Genomic DNA, 27,288 nt, shown 5'->3' with positions numbered 1-27,288 from the left:
TTTTCGTCTTAACACTCCCCCGCACTCGTGGACTGGGTATCTATGCCCAAGGCCCAACGAGTGGACTTCTTATCGGGGACGAGCGCACACCTGCTCCGATACCATGTAGAAAATCCCAGCACGGCACAAACCCAAGCCAAGCCTCCCCACCATCTCGGCCCATTGGGCCGTGGCAGTTCCAAGCCCTTCCATTTGGAAAAGGCTTGACAAGTGTTTGAAGGCCTGCACCAGCTTATATGCTGGATACAAGACCCCTCAACAACCGATGTGGGACTTTTCGTCTTAACAATGAGTACCGAGAACACCACTTGAATTTTACCATGGGCAATCAAACATCATGAATAGAAAGGTCATCGGCAATATTGAGAATGTGCTACCACTATTCATTGCAATTGGGACTATTCATATTATCATCGAGAGTGCATAAAAGAGTGTGTTACAAAAACATCATACAAATACCATTTTCAGTGGAGTCCATGTAAAGATTCAGCCTCAAAGAGAATCGAGATTAGACATGTAAAATCATTCGATTTCTCACTATTCTTATCAAGATAAGAAGTTTGTTTGCCACCTTGACGATATATGATGATCCATCAAACTAGAAAAACAAAAGAAAAAAATACTTTGTACCAGAACTCAGTTTTCCCATCTAAAGAATTCAAATCAACTCATCACATCAAAACCCTGCGACTTAACATGATATTTGGAGACATAAGGCCTCCTCCTCTAAAACACCAGGGAAAAAATGGATAACATCTCTAGTGGGTTTGATACCAAGTAACAATTATTGAACATACATTAAGACTTAAGAGGTGGTCAAAAGCCTAATTAAGGTAGTGAAAAGTAACAATTATTAGGAGAAAGTGTAGTGAGAGAGTCCACAAGACAAAAAGACAACAAAGAGAGGAGAGAAATCCATTCCCACTTATAATTAACATAAATAATGGGAGAAAATAATGAGTGAGTGGGTGGTGTCCCACCCCTCACCCTCACCCTCACCCTCAGCCTCTCCACTATAATGGAGCCAGTGCTTGCTACGTGTCAACTTCCCAACTCCATTCACAAACTCAATATACGACAACTATTGCAATGCTTCACTCTTCAATCTTCATCCCCGGCTTTTTTCACTCCACTATATGTAAAACAATAATAAAATGAATTATCCACACTTTCCCCACAAAAAAGATTGTTTTGTTCCACTTGTGTGATGTGTGTGTTATTACCCCCTGAGGAATATCCGCCACCTTAAAAAACTAATGGGGTTCTCTCAAAAGGGTGTGGAATTTCCACATTTATCAACTACATTGAATTACTTGTCAATCAAACGTAGCTAAGATAAACAAACAAGCGAATCACACCAAGTCACCGTCGGCAGCAGAACTCAAGATGAGAAATCTAGATATGGAATCAATACAAAACATTAGAACAAGGCATTATGTACTATGCATGATATCTACCACTCGTGCAAATGACATAATGGTGTCATGACCAAAACAAAAGTAGCCATAAACGAGACTGCAGATATTCTTTTGGGCATAAAAATGGTCTTATATCCGGTCGCAAACGGAATGAAAATAACTATAAATAAGGGTAAGAATGCTCCAAAAAGGGGAGGGAATCCATGCGATATGGGGTTAGAGATAATAGATTTGAAATGTGAACAAGAATATGTTAAAGAAGCAAGGAAACTAGTGGAAGAAAAAAGGAACTCTCGTGCTTCATTAATATTTATGTACGTAAAGATTTCATATGTTATGCAAGTTGCATTGAAAATATATATGATGCACTTAGGTTTCAAGTACAATCTTTAACAAAGAAAAGGCTGCCTACATGCGGACCCATTACCACACTCTTATTCTCAGTGCTCTCTGAGTCTCTGCACAAAAAGAAAAGAAAAAATTATATGGAGAGCAAATGGAATCCAATTGATGGGTTCTCCTTTAATCATTGTTCTCTTATTCAGCTCAAATGGAGTAATATATAGTCTAGAGAGGAAAAAATAAATTATATTATATAGAGCAACGTACACTTCTGTTTAGCATCTAACTTCCCCACCTTCGTTATTGGTCTACTGTTCTGCAACCTTTGTTATTACTTATTAATATAATCTTTGTTTTTAAATTATTCTTAACATGACACAATTTCAATTAAAACACTCTCCACATATGCATGTCATGTCTGTCCCCAATCTTGTCCACCGCAAAAGTCTTATGCACGGGAGTTATTGAAAAAAATAATATGAATATTACAGATACAGGTGCAATGATACAATGGTCATATCAAATTTCGGTGATATGAATGTTGAAGATTACAGTGAAAGAAATAAACACTGCTAACAAATGAAAAGAGGAATATAAGAATCAGATGGCTTTACTGGGAAAAAAGCAGTGTTCTTTAGCTTTATCAATTTCCCATCAGAAGTCTAAACTATATTTAAAGACAAAATCATTCGCCCCCTGGCTTTCTCTAGTAAACTTGTAGCTTCCTTTATCCTCCACCTTTCTTTTTCATTGAAATTATTCTGAAATTCTCCCATTACAAGCAAGTATATATCTTATGCAGTTATGCTCCGTGAAAAAAACGCGACAACTATGACCGAGTTTTTTGACTTTGGTATTAAAAAAGAATCAGAAAGGAAAGGAATGATAAATAAAGGATATACAAGATAAAATTGGAATATATAATCAGTTCAGTTAAGTCCAAATGACAAATATTGACTTTTAATTGAACGACCACGCGTGAAAAAAGAGAACGAGGAGAATATTAATAGATAGATAGATACCTTTGGTTTGGTTTTCTCACAAGTTCCTGTGCTTGATCAGTTGATCTTGGACCCAGATGCACGGAACGGAGAGTTGTCATGTCATTGTCCACAGAAATAGTGAAAAGCATTTGAAAATAACCAAACTTCTCTTCTTTAATATCTCAGATGCTTTCTACGATTTCAATGTAAATTTTGTAAAGAATGCCAACCTAGGACAAACAAACCACAGAAGTTAAATATTAGTGAGAGATGTAAATGGAAGAAAAAATCATTAATTAACTGAATTAAACATAATGGATTTTTTTAAATGCAGAAAGATTAGGCCATTTGCAGAAATTGTTTTAAAAGGCAAACATATATACAAACAACAGAAAATCACTTGATCCCTGAAAACTAAACGAGTTGCCTTATTTTATTAGCTAATAGAAGATTCCACTAGCTTCATGCTTTAGCTCTACTTTGTGCAAAGTAGTTGGGAGCACCATTCAATGTCTACAGCAGAACTCATTTCTTATTTTCGAATTTTAAAAATGGAAAAAACCCATGTAAATGGTATGCATGGGCATAGAAAGCACTTGGGAGCACAAACAAAAAACTTCATAAAATATGAGGTGAAGAATTGATATATGAATTTTTAAGTATTATAGTCTTCCGTGAACTAATCTTAGGAGTGCATTGAAGTGTTCTCAACAATATAAAAAAAGTGTAGCCCTTGAAATAATCTTTATCAGCAACTTGTATCATTCCATGTGTCATTCATTAATATGCCCGCCAATGCCACATGAAGATTCACTCTTGGTCACAATAAGATGAAAGCATGTATGTGTGTGTATGTGTTTGTGAGTGAGTGTGAGTGTGAGTGTGAGTGTGAGTGTGCGCATGCGTGTGTGCGTGTATGAGGGGGAGAGGGAGAGGGAGAGAGATGCTGATAAAGGAAAACTAGGGATGAGATTAGTATAAATAACTATTAAGAGTTAGTGTCAGAATTTTTTATAAGAGAAAAGATGGTGGGATCCCACCTTGAAGACAGGCATACTTCATAGAGCCTTGGCAGAAGTAGAGTACTACTTGTGCCTCTATATATATGTGTGTGCTCTGCAATACACTATGGGAGGCAAAGTTAAAAGGAATACCTTGACAACTTCTCCCTTCTACTAACGCCATCTAAAACAGCAACGACATCACCTCACAGATGACCCTCAACTGCATCGCCCCAAAGCCAGAATACTGCAGCAGCAACTCGGTAGGAAGTCTCACAGAGATGTCTGAGCCCCAAGGAAGGGTTGTTCTTGCCTACCCCATACAAGCTGATTCCCAACCTGTCCTCCCAGTGATCTTGTATCCTATAACTTTGAAGGTCTGTCTCTCCTCTCTCACACACAATCACACACCCCTGTAAAACAATGGACATAATTGCACATAAAAAACATAACCGCACTCAGGGAAAGTAGGAAAACTAAGTATAATTTCTACTTGTTTATATATAAGCACGATCATAGATATATCAAACTTCTGTAATTCTACTAATTAAAATTTTCAACGGCGTTGATAATCTTCTCAATGTGTTCACAGTTTATTTCATCTTTGCAGTTTGAGGAGGTAGTGTACAAAGTTAACTTGGAACAAAAAGGATGGTGCGGCAGTGGTACATTGGACACTCAAGAAAAGACTATATTGAATGGCATAACGGGCATAGTTTGCCCTGGTGAGATACTAGCTATGCTTGGTCCTTCTGGTAGTGGAAAAACCACTCTCCTTACTGCTCTTGGAGGTCGTCTTACAGGTAAGTTGTCCGGAAAGATTACGTACAACGGTCAGCCTTTTTCTGGTATCACTAAGAGACGAACAGGATTTGTAGCACAGGATGATGTTTTGTATCCACATCTCACAGTATTTGAAACCCTTTTATTTACGGCAATGTTAAGGCTACCTACCAGTGTCACCCAGGATGAGAAAGTCCAGCATGTGGACCAAGTTATAACCGAATTGGGATTGACTCGGTGCCGGAACAGCATGATAGGCGGGCCACTCTTCAGAGGAATATCTGGAGGGGAGAAGAAGAGAGTAAGTATAGGTCAGGAAATGCTAATAAATCCAAGCTTATTATTACTAGATGAGCCCACATCAGGTCTGGACTCAACCACAGCTCAGAGAATCATGACTACAATCAAACGGCTCGCAAGTGGTGGCCGAACGGTAGTAACCACCATTCACCAGCCCTCAAGCCGGCTCTATTACATGTTTGATAAGGTCATCTTACTCTCAGAGGGCTTCCCCATCTACAATGGCCCTGCGTCCGCAGCCTTGGAATACTTCTCCTCCATTGGATTTTCAACATCAATGACTCTTAATCCAGCTGACCTTTTACTTGATCTTGCCAATGGTAATACACTATTTTAAGCTATCATTTATCAAAACTCTTTCTATTTTACCGTCAACTACTAGTGTAAACTGAAAAAAGCCATTGGAGCTGGCACCAACATCAGTTCGGACAAAGGCTTTGATGATGAAACAACCATTGGAAGGAGATGGTGTTCCCCCTTATTCATCATTTCTTCCATCCTCTCTATTGCTCACTACTTGCAATGGAGCTATTAGTCTTCCAATGTGGAGCTTAAACCTATTCCTTTTATAACAGACTATAAGGAGACTGCACCCACCAACCAGAAAAACTTGTCAATATTATTTTTTTGAATAGAACTTGTCAATATTATTTCTTTATTGTGGTAAATGTAAGGTCACCTTCTTCTCTCCTAACAAACCCATAAAAATATAAGGTCTTTATATGAGACTTAAAATCTTCAGAGGTATTAAAATATGAAATTTTTGTGTCACTTTTGGATAGACAGAAACATATTTTGTTGTGGCAACTAAGAAATATCTTATAATTGCAGGAATTAGCCCTGATTCTAAGCAGGGATCTGATCAAGGCGAGATCAGTGAGCAAGAACATAAGTTGGTCAAGAAAACCCTTATTTCTGCATATGAGAAAAACATTTCTACAAGACTGAAATCCGAGCTTTGCAATGTGGATGTCAATAATAGAAAAGATTCTTCTAGAGGTATACCTTCTGTCTTCTCTCTTGATTTAATTGTGCTGTAGCAATAACTAATTAACAGTTCAATCACCATATGAGTGGAGCAATCATCACCATAAGCTTTAAATGTCTCCCTTTTATTTTCAAAATTTATGAACAGCTATTCCAAAATGTAACAGGTATCGACATGAAGGCTGAGCAATGGTGCACAAGTTGGCAGCATCAGATCAAGGTGCTACTTCAGAGAGGGCTAAGGGAGCGAAGGTATGCAGCCTTCAACAGGTTGAGGATATTCCAAGTCATTAGTGTTGCTATACTTGGCGGACTCCTATGGTGGCACACCCCAACTTCTCATATTGCTGACCGAGTAAGAATTTTTTTGTCTAAGGAACTTTTCTACTTGCGTAATGACTAGGCAGCACGATCACTAGCTTTTAATCAAAACTCAAGTAAAAACATGTAAAACTACAAAGTTTCGCACTCTAAACCTCATATGAATTCCAGCCACAAGAAAACTCTTACATTTATATCTAAATTACGTCTTTGACTACAACATCTTTTCAATAATATAGGGAACATGTTAAGGTAGATGAGGAGGTCTATCTCCAATTTATATGTGCTAAAGAAGGTATGTGTTTCCAATGCAGATTGCCATGCTATTCTTCTTCTCCGTTTTCTGGGGCTTCTATCCTCTCTACAATGCTGTTTTTACATTTCCCCAAGAGAGGTCAATGCTCATCAAGGAAAGATCATCAGGAATGTACCGCTTATCTTCCTATTTCATAGCCAGAACAGTTGGTGACCTGCCATTGGAGCTTGCATTGCCAACTGCATTTGTTTTTATAATCTATTGGATGGGAGGACTGAAACCAGATCCATTAACTTTCATTCTCTCCCTACTCATTGTTCTTTACAGTGTTCTTGTCTCCCAAAGTTTAGGCCTAGCGTTTGGTGCGATCCTAATGGACATAAAACAAGCCACAACTTTAGCGTCAGTAACAACTCTGGTTTTCCTCATTGCTGGAGGCTACTACATCCAACAAATTCCTCCCTTCATAGTCTGGCTAAAGTACTTGAGCTATAGCTACTACTGTTACAAACTTCTTCTGGGAGTTCAGTACAGTGAGAATGATTATTATGAGTGCTCAGAAGGAGTCTGGTGCCGGGTGGTAGATTTTCCTGCAGTCAAGTCTATGGGGCTGAAGAATTTGTGGGTGGATGTGTGCACCATGGCAGTGATGTTGGTGGGTTATCGACTCATTGCTTATTTGGCACTACGTCGAGTACGGTAGAGATTAGACTTTCCAGTTCAACAAACAAGACAATTTGAAGAGTTTTCTCCTTCTTCAATCGAGACATCACATTAGATTTAGATGGAAATCAGGTTGTGATATTTTTTATCACTCCCTTTTGAGTTGATGTACTTCTATACCATACTCTAGATGACGCTAACGAAAATGTCCAAACTCGGAATAAAAATACAATATTTTGAATTCATAGTTTACAACCGAAAGTTTGTGATAAATTGATTGAAACGCTATATGATAGAATGAATGGAAAAGGAAGACATGAATTCCTCTGTAAGAAGAGAGTGACCAAACTGTGAAGGCCATTGGTCTTTTGAGGAACAAATTGTGGATTTTCTTGCATCTCCTAAAATTAAACATTGCTTTTGTAGTTTTGTTTAATAGCATCCTGCGACGATCCAGGAAAGAAATAAAAATTATAAAGGGCTCAAAGGAGATCTAAAAGATATATAATATATAGAGAAACTGAGAGTGACAGGTGATTAAGATTGTGAATCGAACAGAGTGTGGGGCAAGTCCTAGGAAAATGACCTTCTGTATAAAACTCGTACCAATTATGCGAAATTTGTCATACCAAATCATTTTAAAAGTAACAAAGTATTAATGAGACAATTAAAGGAAAGATAAGGGGAGCATCAAGGGTAAACTGACAATATAAACGATTTGCAACGTACGAAACCTTTTCTCCTTTATGGTTTTGACTTTTGACTGAATCTCATTGCATCCTAAAGTCCAATGAAGACAACGGGGAAAAAATAAAAGGGGAAAATTATAAGAGAAAACAAGTGGACTCGTAAGGCTAGACCAGAAAAACTGGAAAAATTATATTGTCTCCTCCAAGGATTAAATAGGCAAAGCTATGGTTGGAAGCATAACAAGAGGGGAAACAAAAACAATGGAAATAAGACACTCACATGGAGTGGACGCTAATGCATTAAGAAAAACAACGCCCCATAATCCCTGTCATTCACTAATTTGAACATAGTGCACTATCCGCATCAAGTTTTATCTTACTCAAATAATTGGAAAGGACAAGTATTGGAGGATATTGTGTGATTAGATTAGTTGATTATGTCAATAATTTCGGCTATGTCAATATCCGAAATTATTGTGTGATTAGATTAGATTAGATTAGTTGATTCTATGTCAATAATTGCGGCTGATTATTGTGTGATTAGATTAGTTGGCTATGTCAATAATTTCGGCTGATATGTCAACAATTCGGCTGATATGTCCATAATTTCGGCTGATTAGATCAATTGATTCTATGTCAATATTTTCGGCTGATTCTATGGCATAATTCTAGTGCTTATATATGTAAGCAATATGAGTTCATGAATAATAAGAATGAAAAGCTTTCTGTCTCTGCATCTTTATTTTCTACATGGTATCAGAGGAAGTTCGTCCTCATAAATCTGCTTCTATTTGTTTTGTCTAAAAATGGCAGAAATCATTCCTGTTATTTCAAAAGCAGAATCATCTGCTGTTGTTGTTTCTAATCCTTTTGAGACCAATTCAAATCTTCGTCTAAGTTCGAGTCTTTTAAATGAATTTAATTACCTCCCTTGGTCAAGAACTGTTTCTTTGGCCCTTGGAGGGAGATCCAAGCTTGGATTTATCAATAAGGATACTGTTGTTCCGAATGATAAATCACTCGAGTATGAAACTTGGCTTGCCACAGATCAGATGGTGCGATCTTGGCTATTGAATTCGATGGAAATACATTTAGCTGAAATCTTCAGCTATGCCGACTCTGCTGCAGACATGTGGGAAGCCATCAAAGAGATGTATGGCAACCAAAATAATGCTGCCCGTGTGTTCCAACTTCAAAGAGACATAGCTTGTCTTCACCAAGAAGGTAAATCTTTTGTTCAATTTCTTGGTAATCTAAAAAGCATGTGGAATGAATTGGCAGTGTACAGACCACATACTACAGATTCAGCAACCTTGCTGAAAAGGGCTGAGGAGGATAAGATTTTTCAATTATTGGCCAATCTAGCACCAGAATATGAAGATCTTCGCAGTCGTATTCTAATGAATCATGAGTTACCATCTCTCGCAAGTGTGTGTTCTACCATTCAGCGGGAAGAAGTTCGTAGAAAAGTTATGAATGTCAACATCAAATCTGATTTGTCTGAAACTCGGGCATATGTCGCTCATGTTAGGCAAACTGAAGAGAAGGGGTACAAAGGAAGACGACCAGACTTGAAGTGTACTCATTGCAACAATTCAGGCCACACAAAAGATAGATGTTGGGTTCTACATCCTGAATTGAAACCAAGATTTTCAAAAGATAATAAGGGTACTCCAAGACGTTCACAATCATCAGGATACAAGGCCAATCATGTGACTACGTCTACTTCAGATGAATTGTCAAGGTTTACATCTAGCCCTGTTACTCTTATAAATGAATTTGCATCTTACCTTCAGGCTAAACAAGGTGCTCAAGAGAAGAATGAACCTGAAAAATCACAATCATATGCCTTGCTCGGAAAGTTTGCGGGTTTTTTGGCTGAGAATAAGTCTGTCTCTACCAAAGACATATCAGGTATTTTGAATGCTTTTTCCAATGCTCTAACTGTTAGTAAAGTACATAATTGTTGGGTTATAGATTCAGGTGCTACTGATCATGTGACTAATAGTCCAAACAATCTATTTGACTTTGAAACATTATTTCCTCCATCTCTAATATCTGTAGCCAATGGTAACGATGCAACTGTGGTTGGACGAGGAAAAGTAAAATTGCTCTCTAAAAATGTGGCATCATCAGCTCTTTACGTCCCTTCTTTTCCCTTTCAACTTCTTTCAGTTGGAAAGCTTGTAACTGCCTTAAATTGTTGTGCTATTTTTTCTCCTCACAAAGTTGTTTTTCAGGATCTTATCACCAAGAAGACGATTGGTGAAGGGTTTTTCTATCAAGGGCTTTATTACCTTTCCAATGATGTTCCCACGTCTCGGGGTTTTCATGTAAACGCTTATTCATCTTCAAATCAATCGTTATGGCATCAACGCTTAGCTCATCCTTCAGAGCCCATTCTATCCAAGATTTTTCCAAATCTGCATAAATCTTCAATAAGTTGTGATGTATGTCACCTGTCAAAATCTACTAGACTATCATTTCCGTCTTCTGATTCTCATTCCAATAAAATATTTGATTTAGTGCATTCCGATGTTTGGGGTCCAACTCTTGAATCTTTTGATGGCTACAAATATTTTGTTACTTTTGTTGACGACTACTCTCGATTTACTTGGCTGTATCTTTTAAAATCAAAAAGTGATGTTGCCAATGTATTTCAAGATTTTCATCAGCTTGTTCTCACTCAATTCTCAACCAAAATCAAAGTCCTACGATCAGATAATGGCACTGAATTTATGACACACATTATGTCACAATACTTGAGCATGCATGGCATTATTCATCAAACTAGTTGTGTTGGTACTCCACAACAAAATGGAATAGCCGAGAGAAAAAACCGTGACTTATTAGAGAAAACTCGAGCATTAATGTTTCAAATGAGTGTTCCCAAAGTTTTTTGGTCTCAAGGGGTGTCCACGGCAGCTTATCTCATTAATCGACTACCAAGTCGCATTTTGCACTTTAACTCTCCTTATGAGTTGTTGACAGGTCAAAAACCAGCTTTAGAGCATCTTAAAGTGTTCGGATGTTCTTGCTATGTACACATTCAAGCTTCCCAGCGTGACAAGCTAGAACCCCGAGCTGTCAAGTGTGTCTTTCTAGGCTATTCACCAACCAAGAAGGGGTATAAATGCTACAATCCTACTACTAGACGGCTCCTTGTTACTAGGGATGTCAGGTTTGAGGAAAATGCTTCTTTCTTCCCTCAAACTAAGCATATATTCAATCAGGGGGAGCTAGATCAATTTCCTTTGCCTATCACAACACCTGAATTGTCAGTACATGATCAGGGTGCTCCTACTCCAGATTCGGTACCTTTGTCTAGTGAATCAAGTAATGGTGACATACCTCAACAAGATACTGCAAGTGAAGTAGTGACACCACCAGCATCAATTTTGGGTGATAGTGTGGCTCTTCCTAAACAACGTCACTCCATTCGTACACGACATCCACCATCCAAACTACAAGACTACATGGTTTACTCAGTAAGACACCCAATCACTGATGTTCTTGGATATCAAAAATTGTCCACTTCACATGCAGCCTATCTTAGCAGTATTTCTAGCAACATGGAACCTCAAAGTTTTCATGAGGCTAATAAACAAGAAGTGTGGCAGCATGCAATGCAAGAAGAGCTTATGGCTCTAGAAGAAAACCACACCTGGAGTATTGTTCCAATACCACCAGATAAACAGGCAGTTGGCAGTCGATGGGTATACAAGATAAAATTCAAGTCTGATGGATCAATTGAGAGGCATAAGGCTCGCTTAGTTGCGCAAGGCTTCACTCAAACTTATGGAGTAGATTATAAGGAGACCTTCGCACCCGTTGCGAAGATGACTACAGTTCGTACATTGCTTTCGGTGGCTGTGAATCATGGATGGTCCTTGTCTCAAATGGACGTTAAAAATGCATTTTTGCATGGTGATCTCAAGGAAGAGGTGTATATGAAATTGCCACCGGGACATCCTCAAAGCAATAATTCTAGTCTTGTGTGCAGGTTGCATAAATCAATCTACGGATTGAAGCAATCTCCTCGTGCATGGTATGCAAAGTTGAGTGCCGTGCTTGAGGAAATTGGTTTCAAAAGGAGTAATGCAGACCATTCTTTATTTGTTCGCACCAGATCCAATGAAAGGTTGGTTGTTCTAATTTATGTTGATGATCTCATTATTACTGGTACTCATGATACAGCTATTCACAACCTTAAAAAGATCCTTCATCAAAGATTTTCTATTAAGGATCTCGGTGCTCTTAAATATTTCCTGGGAATAGAAATGGCCACATTGCACAAAGGGCTTTTCTTGAATCAACGGAAATATGTGTTAGATTTACTTCGTGAAGCAAATATGGTTGATTGCAAATCAGCCAAGACACCGCTAAACAGTAAGCTTCAGCTCTCTATGCATGGTGAGCCTCTTGATTCTGCTCAACCTTATCAACAGTTAGTTGGCAAACTCATCTACCTTACCATCACAAGGCCGGATATTAGTCATGCAGTCAGCCTCGTAAGTCAGTTTATGCATTCTCCTACCATTGATCATATGATCATGGTCAAAAGGATTCTTCGCTACCTAAAGGGATCTGTTGGTCGCGGCATTCTGGTGCAGAATAACGGTCACTCTCAAATTCTTGGATATACCGATGCTGATTGGGCAGGTAATACTCTTGATCGGAAATCCACAACTGGATATTGTGTGTTTATCGGGGGGAACCTGGTTTCATGGAAAAGTAAAAAACAGGCTGTTGTTGCGCGTTCAAGTGCGGAAGCAGAATATCGAGCTATGGCTTCTGCTGCCTCTGAACTTATGTGGTTAAAGGCGTTGCTCATTGACCTTGGTATCTCTACCTCTCAACCTATGACTCTTTGTTGTGATAATCAAGCGGCTATGCACATAGCCTCTAATCCAGTTTTTCATGAATGAACTAAACATATCGAGGTTGATTGTCATTACATTCGGGAACAAGTTCAAGCTCAAGCCATTGCTACTAGATACACTCGGACTCAAGATCAACTTGCGGACATATTCACAAAGGCTCTACCTTCGGCTCAGTTTACTCGAATACTTTCCAAGCTTGGCTCGATCAACCTACTCGATCCAGCTTGAGGGGGAGTATTGGAGGATATTGTGTGATTAGATTAGTTGATTATGTCAATAATTTCGGCTATGTCAATATCCGAAATTATTGTGTGATTAGATTAGATTAGATTAGTTGATTCTATGTCAATAATTGCGGCTGATTATTGTGTGATTAGATTAGTTGGCTATGTCAATAATTTCGGCTGATATGTCAACAATTCGGCTGATATGTCCATAATTTCGGCTGATTAGATCAATTGATTCTATGTCAATATTTTCGGCTGATTCTATGGCATAATTCTAGTGCTTATATATGTAAGCAATATGAGTTCATGAATAATAAGAATGAAAAGCTTTCTGTCTCTGCATCTTTATTTTCTACAACAAGAGATTGATATGCATTCTGCTCCGTGCTTTTCATCTTTTGCAGGGGTTTTGTGGTTGTGGAATTCCACTGACAAACCCAAATAAAAAAAACCAGTTTCAAGTCAAAAGAAAGCATATCTTATCATCATAACACATGAACAGGGTTTATATGCAAGAAAATGCTTGTCAAATCCCCAATATCCAGTCTCATGAAAGTTGTTTTTATATGTAAATGCATCAATCAAATTATCTAGAGGAACAAAACAAATGCGTCCTCTTTCAGGCCGTCCATCGAACAGTTAACTCGCAAAGCATTAGTGTGGTATCTGTACTACCATAAAACCTCTCGCACAAAACAAAATAATCTTCAAAATATCACGCAAAGACGACTATCAACTGTAGAATTGGTTTTTTCAGAACTCACCTTGACGAAGTTCTCCTCTCTGCATCAATGTTTACTTTTTCGCTTTATCGGCTCTTCTTCCTCGTTTTACTTCTGTCTCCTGATGATTCTCATACAGCCAGAAAACACCGGGATGGAGGGCTGAAATTATTCCAAAAATTTCACTAAATCTCCACCATCCAATGTATGATTGCATTTAATTTGATAACACCACATCCTACCATATAATGACGTAGATTTGATGAAATTGATGGAATAATTGGTTGATCTAACAACACTACACCTCACCATCCAATGATATAAATTTGGTGAAATTGATGGAATAATTTCAACCAATTTTTTTCCGAAAATACCTCCTTATTTACGTGTGTTTTATGAAATTGTTTTATATTTTTTTTAAACCTAATATTTAAATGCGAATTTTCACCATAGTTTATACCCTTTTAAAAAAAAATTTATTCTAAGTCTTTAAGCTACAAATGGAGATTTGTAAAGATATAAACTTCCTTTGTATGTATATGTTTTCTTTAAATTTTTTTATGAGTACAAAATGTTTGAGGGTCTTTTCATCACATCACCTCGGTTGTGGAGGTGAAATCTGAATCTTCTTTCCATGTGTCATGAATCTTTCACAATTTCCATTATTCTGATGTGTTTTAACGACACATATATGATGCATATAATGCTGTGACTCTTAGATCTAGTTAATATGTGTTGTGTCTTTTTTATATTTATTGTTTAGTTTGTACCAATTCATCCCGAGACAATATTAATCATCCGGGGATGTTCTCTAATTTTTTTTTCCCTCGAGTCATGATGCCTACTTTTTTTATTTCAATTTGTAATTTTTTAGACTGTTATGATGACGTTAAGTGTAATTTTGTTATTATGAAATTAATTGTTGGGGTTTGTTAAAAAAAAAAACAAATGGAGCGTCATGTGTTTTAGTCCTTTTAATAGAGTAGTTATTTTTTATTAAAATTTATAAGTTTGGAAAGGAAATTTAAGAATAAAAAATCCAATTTGAGTTTTCATATTACGAAAAAAAAAAGGGTTTTTTTGAAAAATAACCCTCGGTAATAAAGAATTTTTAAATCTAACTCTTCTTTTCAAAACACTTAAATATAACCCTTTTGACAAAGGAAAAGACAAAATTACCCTTGCACGGTTCAAAATGCTGAAAGCCAACAGTAACCGTCTCGAATTGCGTAATACCTGTCCTTTCATCTTCTTCTTCGTTTATTCACACACGAGCAAGATAAAAAATTCTCTCACATCTGCATCTTCTTCCTTCATCTTCTTCGTTCTTTCGAGAATACTACTTTGTTGGAATTTCTTCTGGTTTTTTACCAACGAACAACAACAACAAACGCGACTAAGGTTAGTTTCATTTCATGGATTGACGGTGCTGGTTTTGCGTTATCTTTGTTTGAATATTCGTTCATATGTATGAGATTTTTGGAAGATGTTAGTGAAACAGTCATGCGTGTAACATATATGTTATAGGGTGTTGGGTTTCGTTGGTAAAGGCGTGCATGTTGGTTGTTATCAGTTTTACAGTAAAGGTAAAAAGGTGTTGTACTGTTCATGAAAGTTTGTACATTTTTCGTTGATAACTGCTTTTATTTAGGTTGATAACTATATTACTTTTAGGTTGATAACTTTATTACTTTTTGGTTGATAACTGTATTACTTTTAGGTTGGGAACTGTATTACTTTTTCGTTGAGAACTGTATTACTTTTTTCGTTGATAAATACATATATATTTAGTTGATAACTGTTTTGGTTTTGTGTTTATGTTTGATAAACTTATTTTACACCTTTCATATACATGCAGATTTGACATAAAATGGCGTACAAGATTCCCATCAATGAGAGATTTGGTGCCAAGGTTCTTTCTTTTTCAAAGTTATATGAAACAATAAGCGATATCAGGAGTAAGCTGAGCGAAGATCAGCTGACTTTGTTTAGGGGAATCTGTTTTGGTGCTTTCTTACAACTGAAAAACATTAAATGGGCTCCACAGATTGTACACCAACTCCTCCTTCGGCAAGTACAATCAAAAGAGGATGAAAAGAAAGGAAAGTTGGTGTTTTTGATTGGTGGAAAAGAATCTAGTTTTTCAATAAGGGAATTTAACCTCGTAACTGGACTGAGGTGTCACTCCCTACTAGACATCTCATTATATTTGAAAGAGATGGAGAAGTCTGGTGAACCTAGGGTGGGCTTGCAGAATAAGTATTTCAATGGAAGCTATCATATTTCATGCCAAGAGTTACGAAGGACTTTTATGCAGTGCCAAGATCCAAAAGATGTTTTTAAGTTGGCACTTGTATATTTTGTTGAGTATGTACTCTTAGGTAGAGACGTGAAGCTATTGATTGATGTTGATTTCTTGAATTTGGTTGATTATGTTGATATGTTCAACAAGTACCCATGGGGGACTTTGTCCTACAAGAAGACAATATAGTCCCTGACTAATTGTCTTGTTGGAAGGTCCGACAAATTTAAGGCCAAGCAGAATGATTATGAATGGTACAATGTACTGGGCTTTCCAACTATGAGTATATGAGGTTATTCCCAGTATTGTAGCAAGTTTTGCAAACTATGTTGATCTGAATTTGTTGCCTAGAATGTTGAAATGCTCATCAACTAAGGCACCAAAGTCGAAGACTGTCAACGATATATTGGAGGCGGATGAGGTAAATATATTTTTCTGGTTTATAATGAAAATGTTTAGCTTGATGATTTACAATTTAGATGCTTTATTTGTTATTGAGAATTGTACGTTGGTATTGTTATATTTACGTTGGTATTGTATAATTTTACGTTGGTATTGTATATATTTACGTTGGTATTGTATAATTTTACGTTGGTATTGTATAGATTTTACGTTGGTATTGTATATATTTACGTTGATAATATACTTTAGATGTTTTAATTTATATTATTTTTTCATCTTCAGGTTACAGTCTTTGAAATGGTCAACACACACTCAGAAAGTGAACAAGACTACACATTTAATTGTGAAGGGAATGTAGGTGTTTTGTTAAAGAAGGCAAAGAAAGTCAAGCAACCCATTCAGAACCCTGGAGCTGACTCTGATGTCAGTTCAGTTAAAAAGTCAGATGATACATTTGAGATGGGATTGCTTGTGAGTTCGTTGATCAGGGGATTGGTCAAGGATACTCTTGCTGCATTAGAAAATAAACTGGATGGGAAGATAAATGATATCTCGGTGAGACTCAGTTCTATTGAGCACGAGATTGTGGGCCTAAAATCTGCTCAGAAGTTGAGCAAAAAAGAAGAAGAAAATAAAATTGTACATGATAAAGTTGAGGAAAATGAAGAAAAGGTGGGGATTAAGAGGAAGATTGTGAAGATGAGAGCGATAAAAAAGGGGAAGCATGTAAAGAAAAATACTCTGAGAAGGAGCTCACGTTCAATGCCGAAGGCAGCCAAAGAAATATCAGAGTTACAAGAGTTGGAGAAGAAGAAAAAAGTGGGTTTGGAAGAGCTGATTTCCAGGAAAAAGAAGGCTTCAATGAAGAAGAAGCCTTCTTTAGATGATGATAAAGATGGAGTTGGAGCTGAGCATGTTGAAATTGGGAACCTGGAGAAGGGTGATATAACATCTATCGATGGGGAAGATCACTTGGCAATTGAATCCAATGAAGTTTTCGATAAAGTTATTAGCGATATTATTGAGAAGGTGGACCAGTTGCCAACTGAAACAACCGATGATGATGATGATGCAAATAGATTTTATGTTGCCCCCCATGTCGATGAGATTGTTGATGATGATGATCGTCATCTTGATAATTCTTCTGTAGCAATTGAGAAGGGTTACAGTGTTAATATCAAGGTTGATGATAAAGTTGATAATGACCAGTTTGAAGTTGATAATAGTGAACTTAAGGTTGATAACCTTACGTTTATGGTTGACAACACGGTTGCAACTACTTCAGATAAGGTTGATACCAATGAATTTATGGTTGGTATCTCTGAAGTTAAGGTTGATCAACCTGATGAACTGGTTGATGCCTCAGTTGAAGAAACTGAGAATGTTGAAATGGTTGATGGGGGTAGTTCAATTACTAATGAGGAGGATGATAGTGATGCCAATAAATTACGTTTGTTGGCAAAGCTTGCAACAGAAGGTCAACAGTATCAGAGCAAAAGATTGAAGAAGAAGGGTATGTACCAAGTGTCACCATATACCGACCCTTCCAAGAAGAAGAGAAAGATCCTCCCAGAGTTCAATCCTATTTCAGACTATCCGAACGAGTGGGAAGTTGAAATGGATGAATTCTATAAGAAGCCCATCAATCATGATAAGACAATTGATCTAAAAATAATTGATGCAAAAAAGGATTGGTTTGATACAATCATCGACCAAAGCAAGTGGCTTTTAGATACGGTACGCACTTATAACTCTTAGTTTGTACATTACTTTTTATGTTAATGATATAGAAATTTATACATTTAGGGTTTTATGTTAATGAAAGTTTTTAAATTATGTTTATAACTGAATTACTTTTACGTTGACTACTGCTTCTATTTAGGTTGATATCCAATGGTTGTCGTTATTCGTGAATGAATTATAGGTGGATATATGCATATAGATTTGGTTGATAACTGTATTTGTTTTGGTGTTTATGGTTGATAAACTTACTTTATTTCTTATAATGATATAAATATGTTCTGCAGCATCTTGATGTTGCATTCGAGTTCATTCGTAAAAGAATGTCTGAGAATACTGATATTTTCAGACAAAAATGTGCGATTTTGGATACACCTTTTCATGTAAGTATTTTAATTCTCGTTGATTTTATCTATGTTTAGGTTGACATTTATATTACACTTTTCGTTTATACGATACACTCTTTCGTTGATAACATAAATATTTTTTCGTTGACAATTCAATATAATTTTTTTTCCAGACATATCTCAACATCCGTTACAAATTGCACGAAGAGAACAATGAGCCTTCACATTGGGACCGTGATGATCTTCTAATGCATTTTGTTGACGGATCTAAGGAAAATATGGTCTCTTGGTCCAATTTGGATAGGGTTTATTTCCCAATTAATATAACTGCTGATCATTGGGCTGCTGGTGTGATAGACCTTCAAGAAAAGAGGATCATTTGTTATGATACACTTATCAAGCTCTTTTTGTCTGGAAATATTTCTTCGACTTTCAAAACAGCATATGAATCATCATGTACAGCAGGTGAGATCATATTACCACAGCTTTGTGACGCACCAATTGAATTAGAACCGGCAAATCCAGCATTACCCTCAGAAGAAAAATTTTCCTGGGCAGTTGTATGATCATTGACGTTACGATCATCAATGTTTTGGCTGAATCCAACTATGTCAGGTTCATCAAACAATTCTGTATCTGCAATATCATATCGATCATCATTTAACTCAAAATTTACCTCAGTATCATCATCATATACCTCTCTATCAGTGTTTGAAATGCATAGAGATGTCCCAGGTATGTTCTTGTCGCTGTTGCATCGTACAAAAAAATAAACATCCTTGTCACCTTCAATCTCAACAGGTTCAGTTGGACCATGGACATTGAAAATATACTTCAATTGGATGTTATGTGTCCGATGATCGATATTGATCAATTTGCACACCATATCCAATAATTGGTTGTAGGAAATGTCATTTGGAATGATCATGCCCTTACTCTTCCCACCCTTATATGCATAACTGAGACCAACCTTTTCCCAAGACCCACAATAACGAACCAATATGCTAACCTCTTCCATTTCTGAATCACTAAATAAGTGAGTATTCAACCAAAAAATTCAACGAAAAGTAACAGGGTTATCAACCAAAACTTGCATCTAAAATATTAAAAACCAAAAGCATGCAATTTATCAACGAAACAAGCACAAATTATACACGTTTAGCAACGAAAAGTAAAACAGTTATCAACGAAATACCCGTAATTGGGTATGATATAAGAAAAGTAAAACAGTTATCAACTAAAAAAGCTGTCGATATCAACGACAATACAGTCATTTAGCAACAAAAATATACACGTTTAGCAACGAAAATACACAAGTTTAGCAACGAAATATATTTACTGGTGTTTTTATTACACTAACAGAATGGTGAAGTGTAAGTGTAAGTGTAAACTTTCTACCATTTACGATTGGTCGAACCATCTTTTGCGCTATACATCCAGCCATGGTTAAAGTTGTTGGGTGAGAAACCCACTTCATTGAAATCGTGATATTATCAACCTTATAAATGTTTTATCAACGAAAAATTGCCTGAGTTAAACGAAAACTAACGAAGTAACTAATGAAAAATTTGTCTCACATCAACGAAAAATCATTTATCAACGAAATATTTGTATGGTATAATAACTCGTAAAATGCACTACACTAACCTTAGTTTGGTGCTATCTTCCTTCTCGACTTAAATGACAAGATTTTTGAGCACAAGATGTTATACGGTAAAATGCAGACTCGGTGAAGTAGGAGACGAAGGGTTGGACACTTAGCGACCACGGTGAGCACTTACCTGTTCTAGGGGAACGAATACGGAGATCGCGTTGCCGACTTTAGGCTTGTTTGAGTCTTCGACGACGTCGCTATGGCAGCTTACAGAGCTTAGACGTCCAGATAATTCAACCTTGAAGATTTGAGTCAACCTTGAAGATTTGAGCTTTGGCTTATGGATTTCACTAGATTTGTGAAAATTTTTGAATGAAAGAGGTTTAGATGAGCGGTTTTACTGGGTTTAAAGGAGAGAGAGAGTGGTTTCGCAGAGGGAGATGAGTGTTTTTTGGGAGGGAAAACCATTTTTAGGGTTTAAGAGAGAGGTGATGTATGAAAAGACGTGAAAGGATATGAATGTTTTTTCCTTTGTCAAAAGAGTTATATTTAAGTGTTTTGAAAAGAATGGTTAGATTTAAAAAATCCAAAAAAAAACCCCGGCACATTCGAGATTTAGAGCGGCGCCAACCGACTCGAGTTGCCCAATTAAATCTGAAGACAAACCCGACACTAACACTTCGAGTTCCGATTTCCTTTCTCTCGGAGGAAGAACCACCCAATCCAATCAGAGGGAAAGATGGCCCCCGACGGGAGGTGGGGGAGACGGAGCAGCAGGAGGAGATGGTGGAGGAAGAGGAGGGCAGCAACAACAGCAACCTGGTTTTGGGCAGACCATGACAGGGATCATAAGGATGTTCATCTTTTTTTTCTTGTTGTCCAAATTCCTTGGTCCGAAAAAACCTACTGAGCCATCTCAACTCATCTCCAATCTCTTCCAAAAGGGAGAGTCCATGGTGCGTATTTGGATGCCTATCTCTGTTTTAGTACCTGTAGGCAGTGCGAGTAACTTGTTTTGTCATCTGGCTTTTGAAAACTATGTTCACTAGTGAAGTAACTTTGTTTTGTGATCTGGTTACTCATATTTTGTTTTTATTTTTTGCTTGTGTGCGACTGTAGATGATCGGTTCTTGTTCTTTTATTTTTGCTTCCACTAGGGATAAGAATCTTGGTGAATTGGAGAGCGTTTGGGTAGGATAGAGAGGTGATTTTGTGAGGGTCAAGAGAATTGTATGATCCTGTTGAGGCAGAGCTAGAGTTAATTCTCAAATAATTTTTCAGACTAAACTAGCAATGAATTCACATGTCCTAAAGTATCAGCAGTAATCTTAGCCTTTAGTTACTGTTAATTATTGAAAAATATTTTCGGGAAGATAATTTTTCAGAGAATAGACTCTCTTTGTCCACCATGTCAACCATTTCAAGAAGGGGGGCATTAGAGGGGGACATTACCTGGTGATAGGGTACAGTATTTGGTATTTAAGGTAGCGGCCAGGTAATAACTTAAAGGTCTATTGTAACCCTTTCACCACAAAAGCACAGTAAAAACCACTAGAGGATTATGTATATTATTTTAATTTGTGAGCTCTTACTTGTGATGAGTTTGAGACTCATGAATTATGATATTCCTTAATATTCTTTGTGGAAGTTCTTATTCTGAACTGGCCTGTGTAATCAAAATGTCTTACCTGTTATAATCCGCGTTCTTTTTCCATTTTTCAATAAAATGTTGTAGAAGTTTCTTAAAGTGTACTGTCAATCTGGCACTAGATCATGATACATTTAGGGTCAAGTCTCTTTTTAAACCCGACAACTTATAACTGATGTCATCTTCTGTTCAAATGGAGCCCAATTTCATATTAGAGTAGTAGAGGAGATGCTGGAGTTGTTCGGGATGCTTGCTTTGCCTTTTTTGTAGTTATTGTTGGTAGATTGTAATTGTTCCATCTATAGTTTTGTTTGATATTTTAATTGTTGTTTCATCTGATTTCAGGATATGTGGTTATATTTTTCTGAGCATGAAAAGTTCAGTGATTTTAACAATGAAGGTGCACTTATTTGGCATGAGACAGGTATTGCTTATGCCATTTGGTCACCAGAGAGTACCAAGTCTCTTTCTGTGAAGTACCATCCCTCTGAGGTAAATCATTAGAGCTTCTATATTACTTTTATTATCCGTTGATTGCATGGTTTCTTGGATTTCCATCTTTGACTTTCATGAGGATATGGAGGATGATCTATTTAGTTTCTGTATATTAATTTTCATTTTCTTATGCTTTTAGCATTTATGATTAGTTATTGATATAGAGAGTTATAGGAAATGTTTCTTTTTTCAGGCTATGAAGCATAATGGAAGTCTTTATGCTCATGTTTTCTTCGCACGGTCTAGTTATCCTCCAGACCCCACTGATCCTGAGTACCAGCCAACTGCTGCCTTTGGGAGGATATACCCTAAGATTGTGTTGCTAATATTGTTAGGAGATGTGTTCTGACATCACTAGTGTACATATTGAAATCGCTCCCGTTCTTAATAACGCTCCTTGTCACTAAATTCAGCTGTTGTGACATACCTGCCCAAGTGAAAGGCAGATACAAGGAGGCGGCTTTTAAGTAATTCCAAGGATGATCAGGAAGGTGAAACGGCATCTCAGGTCTGTCCTTGGCTTATCCAAAATATTTGAAGACGAGCTTGTTACTTTTGGTTCATTCTTTTCATTTTATCCCTGTCTGGTATTTTTAAATACAACATGAATGTCCTAAAGAAAAATTATTTTTGTTGCTTCAGGAAGTCGATGACGGCCAAGTAGATCTTAAAGATGATGGCCTTGTCGAATGGATATCATATTGGAAACCAAACATCACGATTAATCTGGTTGATGATATTACACGGTATAAGAAACCCCTTTGTGCCACAATCAATATATATTCTTATTTTGCTACTCAAAATGAAAGAAGTACAAGAATAAGAAAAAGCTTATGTGGTACTATTACAAACACATACCAAACATCACGATTAATCTGGTTGATGATTTTACACGGTATAAGAAACCCCTTTGTGCCACAATCAATATATATTCTTATTTTGCTACTCAAAATGAAAGAAGTACAAGAATAAAAAAAAAGCTTATGTGGTACTATTACAAACACTTAAATTTATTGTTTTCCATTTCGATTTCGAATGCACATACTTCCTTGTTCTTATATCCATTACTCCCTTGTGTTTATGCGTTGCTTTGTTAGTGATTGTGCTAATTCTTGGCTTCTTTTCCTCATTTATTGAATGATTTCTTTTATGTGCAGGTACCCACACAATGTTGTACCACCCAATATTGCTCCTTGTATCCTTCAGTTCGTTTTTGGTTTGCCTAATTACATTAGGCAATAACATCTTGAGAATGTTTGAATGCAAGTGCTTTGTTATGAGGACACAAAATGTGTCTATGTGTTTGGTCGTAGTTCTGTTGATTTATTGTGAACTCTTTCAAACACGTCAATGATAATCATAGCATTTTTACTGTTACGCTCATCAAGTTAGTTGATACTACATGTTGTTAAGATTATTCTGCAATGGGTTCCTTCACTATAGATCTGCAGACTTGTATGTGGAGCCTAGTACAGGGAATTTCCATCCCACAGTATTTTGCAACGAGTTTTGGCTGCTTAGGGAGAAGTTGATCCCAATTAATGAGTCAGTGACAGAATTGACCCTGAATTTGGAGGTGGGTTCCATAAGCATGACAAAGTGGCAGCTATTCTTGCAGATTGAACAATCATTTTAGATGCAGCGTAGTTATGGGAGCATGCTTGAAGGCGAGGGTGATGAAATTAAGGTATTGTCTTTCTGCTTTGACTGTTGGAAAATTCCTTCTAGAATAAATAGTAACCATGCTGTCATCTGAGAAAATTTCAGAGGGTTTTCTTGGAAGGGAATCCTTACTTCCTGGCGATCACAATGGTTGTTACGGTACTTCATTCAGTATTTGACTTCTTGGCGTTCAAGAATGGTAATATCACAATTGCTGTATTACATCAGTATTTCTATTTTGCTTCTTGAAGATCCTCGTGAATCCTGTGATGCTTATATGGGATATGTTTATTGTTTTATTTTCTTTGCAGACATCCAGTTCTGGAACAAAAATAAGTCTATGGAAGGATTGTCCGCAAAGTCTGTTGTTGTGAACTTCATCTCCCAGCTCATTGTGTTCCTCTATCTGCTGAACAATGAAACTTCTTGGATGATACTTGCAAGCTCTGGAATTGGTTGCTGTATTGAATTCTGGAAAATTGGGAAAGCGATGCACTTAGAGGTATTCTCCATTGATTAAACTCTGATGTAAATATAGTATTTTTGTGTTTATTGCCATTCCTTGCCAGAAAATCCTATTTATGAAATGAAAATCTGATATAGCATCTGGTCTTCTCGTTTTTGTTGGTTTATGCTCTAGATAAAAGCTATATCTGGTGGCTCAATATTTGCAAATGCATGAAGGCTACATTGTTTTGTAGCTCTAATCATGTCCAGAATCTGGGTTTGCCTAGAAATCAAGATTTTGTCTACAGAGAAATGTTTTGTTCTGATGCATAGTTTGTTGTCTTCGTATCTCTACCAATTCTATGTCGTCACTTTTCTTTTTTCTCAAATCCCATCTCAAATTTCTTCCCCTTCCCCCCACTGTCTCCTTCCCCAATTTCTGCTGTGTGTGGGTTTTGTATGTTGTAGCTCTGCACCAGTGCACTGTATAGTTAACCATATAGGTGGAACTTGTGCGTGTGTTATGTAATGTCATTTTCTCCTATTTGAATATGCACTTTTATAGATATCTTTTGATGCTGGAACTGCTTTCACAAATGCAGCTCATTGTGGGTTTGTTGTTTTTATGAGCGAACAAATTCATGATAGTTTATTCTGTTTGCAGATTGATAGAAGTAGATTTATTCCTTTGTTGAGATTCCGTGACCGTGAATCATATGCAAAGAATAAAACAAAGGAATATGATGATCTTGCAATGAAGTATTTGTCCTACGTGCTATTTTTCCTTGCTGCGTGCTTTTCTATTTATTCGCTCATGTATGAGCCCCAAAAGGGCTGGTATTCCTGGATTCTTTCTTCACTCACAAGCTGCGTATACATGTTTGGTAAGTGGCCCGTTCATGCAGTTGTGTTACTTTTCTGATATACTTTTTTTGTTGTTTTTTCCTTCACAAAAAAAGATGGTATACATTACCGCATGGGATAGGGTGCGAACACCTGGTACATAAAAAGGAATAGAAGATAACACTGTAGTCGTTCTGAAAGGAGAGGAGGTTTAAGAAACTCGAGACTTATTCTTAGAACCTCTTAACAGACTCGAATGTTTTATGTAGAAGATTAAATGGGAAAATAGGTTGACCAGCCAGCATATGTATTAAATATTTCATGTGGACATCGTGTAATAAACACACCGAAGGGCACATGAACTAACACATACTTATTAGGTAAACAACTAACATGTACAAAGCTGTTTAAGGCTCCCACCGCAGTGGGCGGGTTGAGTAGGATGTAATGTTGTATATAGATCTTATCCCCATAAAATATGTGGTGTTTTTTTCATGAATTGAACATGTGACCTCTAGGTTGCATCCCTGCAACTCTATTGCTAAGTCATATGTTCACCTGTCAAATGTACATAAGGCTTCTGCAATGGATTGGATTGGGGACATGCTCCACATAATAATATGTAGAAATGTTGTTTCTAAGAGTTGAACATGTTTCTCACAATGGGCGGCACATACTTATTGTTATTTATATAATTATTATATTTATTTGGTTGAAAGTTCAACTTTACACCATAGTGATTTCCATTGCAGGTTTTATCATGATGTGTCCACAATTGTTTATAAATTACAAGCTGAAGTCTGTAGCTCGTATGCCCTGGAGGCGGATGAGACTTACAAGTTCCTCAACACCATCATAGATGCTCTATTTGCCTTCGTCATCAAAATGCCAATGCTACATCTCCACATTATAGTCTCAGAGGATGATAAGCCCTCTGATACTGCACAAACAATTGCAGACAAGGACAACAAGAAAACCAAATGAGGGGAACCAGGTTACATGTAACTGTAAAATTCAATTAGAATTTTCGTTTCTTTATTATTTCTTTTCCATATTCTGATAAGTGTGGTTATAGGGTCATTTCTCTTTTTTTGTAAGAATTTATAGGTGTAACTTCCTTAGTTTTGTGCGTAAATGTCTAATGAGCTGACGCAGCCTCTTCTTCTTCTTTTTTTTCTTCCTTCCTTCCTAGTATGCAATATTTTTTCTCAATGCTTTGTGTCCAAACTTTTCTTTCTAGTTTTGTAACTCTTGTTGGATTGTGTAGAAGTAAAGTCAATGTCATTTTAAGGTCGACTTTACTTTTAGGTAAAACGGACCCGGTTCTGCCGGGTTTTGACAGGTGTTAGGCTTGGCTCGTTGCTTTTATAATAGGCCGGGAAAGCATAGGTTCGATGGCAGTCCTTCTGTAGGCCAAGAGGGGCATCCAACTCAGGAAATCAAGGTAACGATCCCATCAAGCCCATTGATTTCATTTATCGTTACTTTGTTGTACCACACTCACAAGTCACAATTATACCAAAGATCAATACTGAACTCCACTCTTATATTACACAAAAAATTAAGTCATCAAATTTAAATAATTGTATTAATATATTTTGTTGGTTTAGTCACATTATCAAAACATCTCTTTCATTTGTTGTCTCCAACAAAATTTTATCATTGTGATTTGTTCTTAGATCAGCGATTGTCATGTCCACTGTAGGCCAATTCCTCTCTCTTCACCTTCATTTTTCTCTCTCCCCTCATGCGTTTGCCTCCAAGATCACAAGGTATCGGTATCTAAATTCAACTCATAGATCTCGTTACTCGCCCTCATCTCTAGTTAGATTTGACTCGGATTCCTGGATTTGGTGTATAATTTCGATCCCAAGCTTGACTGTGCGTGGTTGGAGAATTTAAAAAAAGAAAGAAAGGAGGTGTTGCTTCCATGATAAGTGCACGTGGAATAAATGACTTAGGTAGGTGCCGAGAATAAGGAACCACTTTCTATCGTGTATAAAATTTCAAAGAGGACTCGTTTCCTAAAAAAAAATAAAATCAAAGAGTACTTGATCTTAAGTGGGCTTCTTAATATTGTGTGGGCTTGGACAGTTCACAGTTGGGCTTTTGACATGAATGTTAGTAATTTAGTATGTTATATATTCTACAATGTAAGGTCTACGAGCCAAGTTTTTAAAACGAAGGCCTAAACTCAGCCCGTTTGTCATACAGGCCGATCTCCGGCCACCAG

At 37.0% G+C, this 27,288-nt stretch overlaps 2 protein-coding genes and 1 pseudogene across 2 annotated transcripts; all 3 read left to right on the top strand.

Moving 5' to 3' along the window:
- The first annotated feature begins 3,851 nt into the window (after positions 1–3,851).
- On the top strand, positions 3,852–7,425 carry LOC120001598 (ABC transporter G family member 14-like). Its single transcript, XM_038849983.1, has 5 exons — positions 3,852–4,121; positions 4,355–5,147; positions 5,659–5,826; positions 5,982–6,169; positions 6,450–7,425. The coding sequence occupies exons 1-5, from the start codon at positions 3,957–3,959 to the stop codon at positions 7,092–7,094; spliced, it is 1,959 nt and encodes a 652-aa protein (XP_038705911.1). The 5' UTR covers positions 3,852–3,956; the 3' UTR covers positions 7,095–7,425.
- Positions 7,426–8,549: 1,124 nt separating this feature from the next.
- LOC120002485 lies at positions 8,550–10,135 on the top strand. Its single transcript, XM_038851258.1, has 2 exons — positions 8,550–9,657; positions 9,984–10,135. The coding sequence occupies exons 1-2, from the start codon at positions 8,550–8,552 to the stop codon at positions 10,010–10,012; spliced, it is 1,137 nt and encodes a 378-aa protein (XP_038707186.1). The 3' UTR covers positions 10,013–10,135.
- A 10,433-nt stretch (positions 10,136–20,568) lies between these two features.
- Positions 20,569–26,205, top strand: LOC120001802 (annotated as a pseudogene).
- Positions 26,206–27,288: the final 1,083 nt, after the last annotated feature.

The sequence above is a fragment of the Tripterygium wilfordii genome, chromosome 7 (genome assembly GCF_013401445.1).
Source record: "Tripterygium wilfordii isolate XIE 37 chromosome 7, ASM1340144v1, whole genome shotgun sequence".
NCBI lineage: Eukaryota > Viridiplantae > Streptophyta > Magnoliopsida > Celastrales > Celastraceae > Tripterygium > Tripterygium wilfordii.
The sequence above is the reverse complement of the archived record's forward strand: the minus strand, read 5'-3'. Positions and strand labels throughout refer to the sequence as shown.

Bases quoted from the DNA above. Each gene is read 5' to 3' on its own strand.
- LOC120001598 (XM_038849983.1), top strand. From the start codon at position 3,957: ATGACCCTCAACTGCATCGCCCCAAAGCCAGAATACTGCAGCAGCAAC. The intron at 5,148-5,658 runs GTAATACACTAT...TTATAATTGCAG, and splicing joins TTTACTTGATCTTGCCAATG to GAATTAGCCCTGATTCTAAG. The intron at 5,827-5,981 runs GTATACCTTCTG...AAAATGTAACAG, and splicing joins TAGAAAAGATTCTTCTAGAG to GTATCGACATGAAGGCTGAG.
- LOC120002485 (XM_038851258.1), top strand. From the start codon at position 8,550: ATGGCAGAAATCATTCCTGTTATTTCAAAAGCAGAATCATCTGCTGTT. The intron at 9,658-9,983 runs GTATTTTGAATG...GTTGTTTTTCAG, and splicing joins CTCTACCAAAGACATATCAG to GATCTTATCACCAAGAAGAC.